This window comes from Anabas testudineus, chromosome 6, assembly GCF_900324465.2.
Source record: "Anabas testudineus chromosome 6, fAnaTes1.2, whole genome shotgun sequence".
Taxonomy (NCBI): Eukaryota; Metazoa; Chordata; class Actinopteri; order Anabantiformes; family Anabantidae; genus Anabas; species Anabas testudineus.
Window position 1 is genome coordinate 6,016,861 of NC_046615.1, and position 11,737 is coordinate 6,028,597.

An 11,737-nucleotide genomic window follows, 5' to 3' on the forward strand; every position below is an offset into this window, starting at 1 on the left:
CCAGAAACAGTGGATAATAAACATTACAGCACTCTTTGATGACACGTTTACTGCTGTAGGGCAAAAAGTTGGATCTCTACACGTAAGGATGGGGTTACAAAGGTTCCTAAACTCAGACACAGTTTCTGCTCTCCAGTGCAAGCAAGTAGGAGCCTGTGGAAGTGTGCACAGTTAATTAATAAACGAGGTTTGAGTCCTATAATTTAACAACATCAAATGTTCCCTACACACCATTGATTTGTATTTAAGCTGCAAAGGTACAGTATAGAACAATATTCCTCTAATCAATGAAGTCAAGTCATAGTTATTCTTACCTGCTTTCTCTGTCTTGAGTCATCCCAGACACACGTGTGTATAGTTAATCACTAGCTCCATCATCCTCTCACATCCTCTGTCTCTGATTTTTGATTTTTTTTTTAGGTTTAAACTAGGTTTGAGTACATTTTCTTCCATCTTACACAGAAAAGTATATTTCTATGTTCAAGCTATGCTCCCTCGATACTGATCAAAACGTTTCCTTCACTCATTCCATCTGAACGACCCTCAGTCGTGGACCAGCAGGTAGGATTTGGGTCATTTTGGTAAATGAGTGAGCTGGTTTATCAGTCCTCTGTTTAAATAGACCTGCTGGACTTTCTCCTCCTCCAGTAGCTGCCAACACACCGCTCTGAACATTTGGTCTGCTGGATGTGAAAGAGCGCGGCGACCCCACTGATCATGCAACCTGCTTTCATCTCACTCATCCTGTTGGCCGTACGTGTGTCTGTGCTGGTGGATTGTAGACCGAGGATCCAGGAGCTGGAGAGACGACCACGACAGCAGCAGCTGGGCAGCTTCTACCCTCTGGCAGGTGGAGATACATCGGCTGGCATGGAGCTGAGCGGTCCAAAGAAAAGAGGCATTCACAGAGACTTCAGAGGTGGGTCTGTCCACATCCAAACATAATTAGTTTTATTATTAATGATTTTATTAATGTGTTCCATGTTTGTACATGGAGATGAATGTAACATTTTGTTTTTGTTTTACATTTTATCTCTTTATATCTATAATTTAAAAATACATTTTCAAGCCATCTATACAAGGAAATGTGATTAATCTGACAGTCGACTGCTTTTTTAAATTGTTCTAAACAGAAACTACATGAAATCTGGTTTCTTGCAGTTATTTTGCCAGCGAAAACTGACACAGGCAACAGAAAAGGGTTCCTCTGTATCAACTTAAAGGGGGAGGTGTACATCTCTGTGAGTATTATTTTACATTCACTTGAATCAGTCAGTAAGTGACTGCAGGAATAAGTGTTACTGAACATTAGTTTTCGTTTGCTTTTTTCTGAACTGAACAGAGGCGAAGGGACAAAGACGGTTGCCTCTTCCAGCGCATTTGGTTAGATCTGCTGAGCCACCAGGGAGTGTTTTACTCTACAAGTGGGGGTCAGCTGCTCAAAAAGAAGAGAGCTGAGCAGCGAACTGCTCACAAGGGGCCACCTGAACCGTCTTCGGCCCTGCTGGACCTCTTGGTAAGGAGACAGAGAAGGAGCGAGGAGGTGAACCCCTCTGATCCATTCAGATCACAGTCACATTCCTCCTATTTTGCCAAAGATCACAAGGATGTGTCTCACGGGCAGCCTGAGCAGGACCAGGCTGGGGCTGTGTCCAAAGAGACCATCGCGTCTTGTGATGACCCCCTGCGGGTCTTACAGCCCAACGGGCCTGTCAGTCCTGTCAAGACTAATATTGCAGAGTGGGCAGGACAACATTAGGGCTCGTTATGTGAAAAGTCAAGACAGGCTGCAGGGCTGTGGGATTGACGGCAGGATGGAGCCAGGCACCTGTAGCTACTTTGACTTTGTGGACTGCAGCATCAACGAGAGGCACAGAGTGATTTACAACTAGCTGATAATCAGAAGCAGTTTTATTCTCGACAAATCCTTGAATCAAGTTTTTGTTTTTATGGAACTATTACATTAGGCAATGTTCTCATAAACCTTGTTACATCAGCTTGTAAATGCAGCTGTTTAAACAGTGGATCAGTGATACGTTTGCCAACATCTGACATAACCATGTAGCAAGTCTCTCCTTTAACCTTTTTTTGTCAGTTAAAATTTAAACCGTGGGACAGACACGGCAATCTTTTATTTTGCATGTGTACAAAATATACACTCTGTAGGCAATAGTGAATATTTCCACATAAATCAGCTGAGATATACTGTTGTTACTGAAGAAAAACTCATTAACATCCAATCATGTCAGGTGCCGGACACCTGTAATCACAACAAGGAAATTGTATTTATTTATTGAAAAGTGTTCAATGGCTTCCTTCCTACAGTTTTATTATTTATATACTTCATATTCTGTTATTCATGGGTCAAAAAATAAATCCTAGCTATTCAGTGGATTGCCTTTTGTGTTGCAAAAAGCCCAGGTACTGATTTAACAAAAGCTGTTTTGGGATTGATTTCTGCATGACAGGACAGAGTGAAACAGCTTGAAGGAACGACCTGTGACACAGGCAAATTAACCCCACCACTCAACAACTGCCCCTCAGGGCTCCGTGCTTCGTGTGAGACTCTTTCTGCAATCGCTAACACATCACCGAGTCACTAATGAAGGTCACTTCCTTTCTAGCAAATCATTGCAGGCTAAAGATAAAACAGGAACTGGGAATGAAAGTAGGTCTTGTGTCCTTTCCGCTCCTGCTTCACTTGGCTCCAATGGATCATGTTTGTGTCACTGATGACTGTATTTAACGTTCAAAATGTTTCTGAAAACCAGCTGGTGGAATTAATGTTGTGGACGATCAGTGTATATTATTGTACATTATTGTGTCCACCATCTAACCAAAGGACACAAAATCACATGAATGTTATAAAAAACACACTACTGGTTATGTAATTGGCAAACATTAGATCTGGGTAAATAAAGGAAAAATTAGGAAATGTCAAATACAGTGGCAAGAAAAAGTAATTTTATAGTTTTCTGCATTAATTTGTTTTAAAATGTGATTTCTTTTTTTGTTGTTGTTGTTGTTTAGGCACATTATATTTGTTAATACTCTTGACTTAGATGAAGATCAGATCACATTTTATGACTAATTAATTCAGAAAACCATAAAATTCCAAAACGTTCACATACTTTTTCTTGCCACTGTATATGCACACAACAAGACTGCAGTTCATATGAGGAAGATTTATGGAGTTCCACAAAATGTCAAATCAAAGATAACATCATGCAAAGATGAACAAACTGAGAACAGGTATAATGTGGGTTTTTGAAGAGTTTTATTAGAATCTATCTAAAGTGATCTTCACTCTGGCTGTTGGCAAGTCTGCACATACATTTGTTGATTCACTATAAATATACACATATATATTTATATATACACACACACACACACACACACACTGATAAAACTGTGTAGGAGTGAAGAGTCTGAAGATATTCTACAGTCCAGCACACAAGACATTTGTCCTTGTTGAATGAAGTGTGAATTCAAGGCAATACATAAGTTACTGATTTCCAAAGAGTCAACACTGTTGCAGTTTTGCTGTGTCCTGTTCTGTCCTGTGTGAAATGTACAAACTTCCGGAGGATAAGTAAAGAAACACTGACTTATTAGAACAAGACGTTGCCCACAGTAACAGTTATGAACAACCACACGGCACCAATGTGATGATGAAGGTTTTCAGTCTAATGTAAACTTCCAGTGTTGAGTCTCAGCAGCTTCTTCCCTGCAGCTGACACTCACTGACTCTGCTGTTTCACATGTTCGCCCCTGTGGACAAACACACAGTGCATCTTTGACAGTTTGAACATGTCGTCCTGTTTTCTCAGGGTCAGTAGAAACCGACAAAGGCCTGTGTTAGGACTTAAAGAGAACACGTGTGCTTTGTCAGAACCCGGAGGCAAAGAACAATGTAACTCCTCCACAAAGTAGCGAACTGCCACACACATGTAGGCCCCGTGGGTCACAACCAAAGCGTGGACTGGGATGCCCCTGACTGCGTCGTCTGCCCTCCCCTCCACAGGACATGCTTCTGCTGGAGCAGATAAGGAGGTTTCATCGTCCCCTGTGTGATGCCAGTGCTCGTTCCCAATTAGCTGGAGCATTTTCTTCATAAACTCTTTGACCCGCTCCTTCACCTGAACAGAGAAAAAGACTGTGATAAACTGCTCTCTACTTCTCTTCTGCTTTTTCTGTTCACTAGTATTATGCTGAACGTCATGGAAATCAGAATACCTGTAACTGTGGTCATGCTAAACCATTACATTTAGTCATTTGGCAGACACTTTTATCCAAAGCAACTTACGAGTGAGGCACAAGCAAAAAATCTAAGCCGTGGAGAAAGGCTGAAGATCACCATGTCACATATTTGGAAGAGCAGGGAGGAAGGCCGCTTGCTCACACTGATTGGGCGGTTCTCTACTTACATCACATCAAACTCTGAATATCTGCATCATCATCGTCATGTGCCAGCCACGTACTAGGCTGGAGCAGAGTTAATGTACAAGCCAAGATATAACAGATGAAGCTTGACAAGACATCTTGTGAAGCAGAACATACTTCATTCAGATGCCCCTCCACGCACACACACACACTTCCCCTCCAGGTCGGCCTCTAACACAAATATGACAAAGCTAAATGGTGACTTTTTAATCACTACTGAAGGACATGTACTTTGATCCTCCTGATTCACAAGTGCTCTGACACATACATAGGACATGTTATCATATATAGTCCCCAAAAAGAGGATTGGAAGAGTAACGCTCTGTGGTCGTCATGTTGATTTATCCTTTTTAACAACAACCACAGTCTCATTAGAAATATCAATCTCACAGCAATGCTCATTGTTCTCTTTATACTGATCTTAAACCCAAAGATATTCTGTGTATAGCAAACACAAATAAATTGGCCTCCCATAGTTTTGGAGGAGGACTGTAGATGCAAAGAGACCATGAAGGAGCAGATTCCATCCTTTAGAGAAAAAGTGGTGGACTGAAATTATGAACGCTATTCCTCCACCTAGTGGGTGTATGTGTACATTGCATCTTTCTGTCATTAGATTCAAAGCTAGGTAAGGCACACTATATTTGTCAGATCGCATTTTATGATGAAATTAATGCAGAAAACCCTGAAATTCATTCAATTCGAATACATGGCTACATACCACCAAAGGTACGCACAAAATCTTTTAGCAACTGGGGTGAACAAACACTTTCGTTCTTTGGCAGGACCAGAGCCACTTTTGTTCTTTTGTTTACTTTTGCCAGCTGAACCTAACGATGAGTATATTGTAAGCTACTCCAGCATCAGTCCTACATTTCTGAGCTACCACCCAGCCTCACCTGCTCCTGAGTCTCACCATTTGGAGGTGTGAAGCCTGGAAATGACTGACCGGCTGCTTTGGCCATCTCTTTCACGTCGCACACTCGCCCCCCCTCTGCGATCCCAAAGCACTGAAAAACCAAGAAATCTGTATAGAGATCTGTGTACTTACCTTAGGTTAAGTAAAAATTTTAGCGAGAAAATGCTTTAGCTTTGAAGCTATGGCATCACAGAGAAGCATCACTCACTATCTCTTTCAGTAAAGGGTCACACAGCAGTTGTAGACCAGAGCAGCTGTTGTTGTGTTTCATTATTGTTTCAGCAGTCTGCAGGAAAAAAACAATCATGAAGGTTTTTAGAAAGTGTTTTTATTTATTATTTATATCAAAAACCACTCTATGATTACTATTGCTTAATAATAAATTAATAAAGTACTATTGCTCAGTAATAAATTCATATTGAAACATTTCAATTCATTTATTTTCTTGAGATTGAAACTTTGCTCCCAGTGTAAAGCTACACCACACCACACCTGTTGCGCCCGCAGCATATCACTGGAAAATACATTGCTGAATGTCACATCTTTCAGGTAGCGGCCTGCAGCCTCGGCCTGCTGCAGCCCAGTCTCAGACAAGGCTGAATCTATAGCCTGGCCTGGATGGAGAAAGAGGGAGAGATGTTAGACACACACACACACACACAAAAAAAAAAAAAACATGAGAAAGAGAGTATTGTGTTATCCTGAATCATGCTGTACCTTGTAACAGGCCTTGTTTGTTATACAGCGTTTCCCCACTGCAAGAAATAAAGGATTTTGATTAAATGATTGTTGTTCAGAACATAAACTGTAAGAAATTACTGAAAAACACCTTTGATGTTTTTGCTACAGCCCAAGACATTTACTTCTATATTAATTATACACATTTATTATTATTATATATTATTATTACTTCTTGCTATAACAGCGCTCATCACTCATTCACCACTGCTGCCATCTGGTGGTGATAAACAGGCACTGCAGGGACCAGACGTAAACATGCAGAGGACCCATGCAGTGTCTAGCAGGTCTGGACAAAGGTCATGAATCCACTACTAGTTCACAGTTAACCATGACAGCATCCACCGAGTATTGTTATTCTCACTAAATCAGTGCATGTTACACACAGACAGGCTCTCCGCTGTCTGTCGTGTCACATGGCCGCGGTCGGTAACGGGAATGTGACACCTGCTAAGCTAACGTTAGCATGTAGCATACCGCACATGTGACCTGTAGACGCAGAAACAAGCGGCTGTAAATAGCAGCAGCGGCTCTAACCTGTCTGAAAGTTACAAATGTCATGTCAAGATGTCTTACTGTCGAACAAGGGTCAGTCCAAATGTGAGCGCCTTCATGCTGCGGGTGTTAACGACGCGTTAGCGCAGGTTAAAGGCGGAGCTGAGGACGCACGGTAACTTTATCCTGGAGGACGGAAGCAGGACATTCAGAGCACCGCTCGGTGATGTTGAGACAAACCAGACACATCACTGACAGGTGATTTTATGAAGTCTCTTTGTAAAGAGCACGGTTCCTCCAGATAATATCAGGTTGAACCCGAACCAGCCACAGAAACACCGCACAGTCCATTAGAGCCTCCGCTGATTGGTGGAAAGAAGCTCGGACTTCCTGATCTCACCTGTCATCAGGTACTTCCTGTAGCTGTGATCAGACCTGCACATTTTGAACCCACTCTTCCTGCACAACTCCTGTAGCTCTGTCTCTAATCTTTGGACGTCTCATGTGTGGCTCTCACTCTCTAGCATGTCTGTTGGGTTGAGGTCTGAGCTCTGACTTGGCCACTCCAAAAGGTGGATTTAGTTTTTCTGAAGTCATTCTGTTGTGCGTTTTCGTTCATTGTCCTGCTGCAGCATCCAACTTCTACAGAATATCAGCTGACGTACAGACATTCTCACATTATCCTGAAGACCTTTTTGATACACTTCAATTCATCTTCCCTCCAATCACTGCAGATGGCCAGGCCCTGATGCAGCAAAGCAGGTGTTTCCTCCACTATACTTTATGATGGGATGTTTTCATGATGATATGCTGTGACCTTTTTACACCAGATGTAGTGCTGTGTGTTTTTTCCAAATAGTTCAACGTAGTCATCAGTCCACAAAACATTTTGCTAATATTGCTGTGTCAGGCGTTCAGCAATGTTCTTATTAGTGAGCAGCAGCAGGTTCCTTCGTGGTGTCCTGCCATAGACACCCTGCTTGTTTTATGTTTTACCTACTGTAGACTGATGAACACAGATGTTAGCCAGTTCCAATGATGCCTTCAAATCTTTAGCTGTCACTGGGGGTTGTTCCTTTACCTCATTAATGAGTGTTTGTTGTGCTCCTGGGGTCATTTTGACTTGCCGCCCGCAGTAAGCCTTTCCAGCTTTATTTAAATCAATAAGTCTCGATCGTAGATCTTTTGAAAGCTCCTTTTGACGAGGTTTGGCTCACATAAATGTATTCTTCTTGTGAAGCGCAAACTCAGAAGGTTTGAGTGGTTTCTGTCAAAGTAGCTCTAGTCCACACCTCCAAACTAAGTTTCTTAGTAAGACTTCGGGTATGGCAAACTCCAGTTAGCTTTTGAGGTCATTTTTCCACTAGCACTATGAGGTTTTTATTGAGGTTGTTCTCAATAAAAACATGAAAGATCTGAATCATCTTGTGTTATTATTTTGGACACATTTTATTTGTTTATACTCTTGACTTAGATGAAAATCAGATCACATTTTAATTTTAATTTTTCAAATCAATGCAGGAAACCCTGAAATTTCAAAACGTTCAAAACTGTATGTTTTTCTGCCCCCTCAATGTGCACGTTATTTTTTTTAAATGATCGACTAATTAAAACAAGTAAATTTTAAGGAATAAATTATGGGACTGATTTGAGTGTTTTGGTCAATTCAATGTTTTATAAGCTTAATAATACAACTACAATTATACATTAATTATATTAATTATCTCCTTATAAAATTAGGAAAAGTCCACTGACATCAATGCTGTCTTTCTTTTCCAACAAGTTATGGTTTGAGCCAGCGTTTCATAAAACCTCAAAACCACCTCTGAAACCATGATGAAATTTTAGAGATAAATGACCAGGTCACAACTCATGTAGGTAGTTTTCACTATGCAGCATTTTTTTTTTAGGAAAACATCCACTAGAGGGCATTAGTTGGCACTTTGTCACTAAAGTCTTCCAGCCTTGTTTTGCAGATGTTTCTCTGAGGTCAAACCAGGACTACTCAAGGCCATAGTCTAAGTTCTGATGAGTACGAGTGAAGCAGGAGGGTGGCAGTCTGTTTCTTACGTTAAATGCGCAGCAAGTTGTTATCCAGTGTTTAGCTGTCGACAGGTTCCAGTGTGGTCAGAGGGTGAGCGTCACTTTCTCTGACCTAATGCCACATTTGCGGGGGTGTTTTTAGCTGGCTTTCCCTACACTCTGGCACGAGCGGCGCATATTGTCACACAAACTAATCTATTGATCACGAAACAATTGAAAACACACAGCTGAAAGGAACACAGGCGTGGGAAATAGTGAGCTGATGTGGTGTCACACCCTTTAAAGCAGAAGTTTATTGAAGAGAGGTTGTGCAACAGACATTTGAGGTACATGATATGAGTTATAATGGGGAGGGGGGGAGGGGGGCGGGGTGCAACTCAAAGGGAAATCTGCACCATTGAAACTTCCAGATACCAGAATATTTATGGCTGGACATGACAGGTACAGTTCATTCCATTATTTCGTGGCAGTTACAATGGTGCACACACGACGTTTCAGACCAAATCGTGTCTTACATACAGAATCCATATTTACTGACATTCAGAGTGATTGTGGTTGTATAAAGCAAGAACTGTACTTTGGCCATCACGGGAATGCTGTCTTTTTCCCCCTCTCTCTCTCTCTCTCTCTCTCTCACACACAACAAATCAGATGTAGCACCAACATGAACAGAAACGAACATGCTTGAACTATCTATTGTATAAACACCCCCCCCCCCCCCCCCCGAAAGAAATGTTGCAATCTTGTCATGTCCCCCCCCCCCCCGACCCCACCCGTCCGACCCCTCCGATGTCGGTAAATTCCAAGTGGAAGCCATGCAAATGTCCTGTTTCCCATCGCACTGAGCAAGTTCTTCCCATCGCTGACTGGGAAGTATCAGCAAAAACGGTAATTTGTCGTTGTGGTTTTTTTTTTCCACTGTATTCTTTTCTCCAGGCTTGCAGGCCCCCTAACTGCAGAGGTATAGGTGATGGATTTGTGTGTTTTATTTTGTCCAGTAATCCTGAGGTATAGGAAATACCACTGATGCAGAATTTGACTGAAGAAGAAGAGCAAAATAGATTAAAAAAAAAAGAGGGAAAGGAGACATGCTATCTAAGCAAACTGTCAAACTGTACAAAGAACATTTCCAGTCGAGTACTCATTTCATGTTCTTCTATCACCATCTACTTCGTTTTTCTGAATGTATCTCTTAAGCAGTAAAATAATTATATTATAATACAAATGTTTATAAAATAGCAGCACACTCAAGTGACACATCACAACTAGGTAATGTTATTTTTTTTTGTATAAATGAAACAAATTCATAGCTTTTAGCAGCGCAAAAAGACAACAATAACTCAATAAAAATATTGACACTTTTTTTTTCTCGATGTCTTCACACCTCCTCCTCTGTCCTCTCTTCACTTTGGAATACAGTATCTCTAAATCTTAGAAAAACCCTTTTGTGGGTCTGGTCACCCCATAAAATATAGCCAACACAAATTGAAAAGGTGGCCTCAGTACATTACACACGCCACAATTAATTGCAGGAAAGAAAATCACAACCATTAAGTTTGGGCGAGAGCTTACATCAGGCAAACGGAGGCGAAATGAAGGGGTCGTATCAAATATTCATATAGGGATGTTTTGGCAAATATGTCAATAAGTCACCCAGTTTGACTGAAAAAACATCATTCAGACTTTAAACCCCCACATTTGTCTTCAGCCTGACAAACAAACATAAAACAACTCAGCAAAGTCACGCACCGTCATGAAGGAGTAAAAACATAAAAACCCATCAAGCATTAAGTCATAGACACCTTGCTGTGGCAAAATCATGTGACTCATTAAAACAAAATAAAATAAACAAAAAAAGAATAATCTTGTCTCTTGTTTTGTGCTGATGTCTGATGAAGCTCAACAGGGGACAGATGTGTTCACTGACAGTCGGCCTGAACGACACAGGCCAGCACCACGAAAAACTGACCAACCACTGCAACACAAATCAGTTGTTTTCAGGTGGTTTTAACAAAGTCTTAAAAAAAAAAAAAAAAAAAAAAAAAAAAAAAAAAAGCAAGCCTCATTGCCATCTGAAGAACATGTGCAAATACTGGATGTTATGGTCGCCCCTTCTTGCAGCTCATCGCCGCCCCCGTGTGACTATTTGTGGCTGTGATGCAGATAAATAAAAAGAAAAATTCAAGTAAAAACAAATATTTCATTTCTTGACAATGTAAAGGAAAATGGGTCATTGTGGAGGCATTCTGCAATTCATTATGGCGTTCAAATTCTCGGAAATGGTCAGACTCCCCACACTTTGCTTCAAAAGGAATGTTTTTTTTTGTCTTTTTTCAATGATTGGAATGTCCTCTCAGCACAACTTTGACTCTGTTTTTTAAATTTTGACTCTTGCATGTCTTACAATTGGGAAACCAGCCCTACAAAGTAAACCAAAGAAAAGGCTAACAAGGAAAAAAAAAAGAAAACATCCATTCACCTCTAATCACCACCCAATGCAATTCATCTTAGCAATCTCCTGGGGAGTATGTTCTCAAAGTGCTTTGCCATTGAAATCATATAGGGGAGCTGAAAACCACCCTATGTGGGACTCCAGATGCATTGACAGTATATTATCATTCTGTACTCCTCTAAAACCCCCAACAATGTTCATCATCACATGATCTGGCAGCATACAGTCTTAGTTCCTCATTTCATTTCCATGTAAGTGGAAACCTAGAACATTTTTGTTCACTTAGCCGTATCATTGTAGACATCCATTACAAGACGTTAATGTTGACGCTATCTAAACATGCAGATGTCAGAGTTATTCCGAGGCCTTTGGGCATCTTGTTCATTATCATCTTCCAGTCACTGGCTGTATATCATCCACATCTCCTACACAGCAGCATGCTCCTGCACCAGTAAAATCCTCCTTGTCCTACCACCTTGTGCCCTCCACAGATCCACAGTGACTTCTTAGTTGCAAACTGTTTCTCTCCATCTAACCCTTCCCTTGCCACACACAGGTCCCTGCTACCTGCTAAGTAACCCAGTCGAGACCTTTAAAAGCATTACTTTCTTCCAGACGGCGTCCTCTCCTGTTTTTCCTCGCGTCAA

General features: G+C 41.2%; 2 protein-coding genes across 2 annotated transcripts; one reads left to right on the forward strand and one right to left on the reverse strand.

Moving 5' to 3' along the window:
• Positions 1–661: 661 nt before the first annotated feature.
• LOC113165993 lies at positions 662–2,758 on the forward strand. The gene is made up of 3 exons (XM_026365857.1): positions 662–919; positions 1,162–1,241; positions 1,343–2,758. The coding sequence occupies exons 1-3, from the start codon at positions 718–720 to the stop codon at positions 1,757–1,759; spliced, it is 699 nt and encodes a 232-aa protein (XP_026221642.1). The 5' UTR covers positions 662–717; the 3' UTR covers positions 1,760–2,758.
• A 502-nt stretch (positions 2,759–3,260) lies between these two features.
• Positions 3,261–7,152, reverse strand: tigara (TP53 induced glycolysis regulatory phosphatase a). The gene is made up of 6 exons (XM_026366641.2): positions 6,677–7,152; positions 6,080–6,117; positions 5,855–5,976; positions 5,571–5,648; positions 5,343–5,453; positions 3,261–4,139 (listed from the first exon to the last, which is right to left on the reverse strand). The coding sequence occupies exons 1-6, from the start codon at positions 6,712–6,714 to the stop codon at positions 3,741–3,743; spliced, it is 786 nt and encodes a 261-aa protein (XP_026222426.1). The 5' UTR covers positions 6,715–7,152; the 3' UTR covers positions 3,261–3,740.
• Between the last annotated feature and the right edge of the window lie 4,585 nt (positions 7,153–11,737).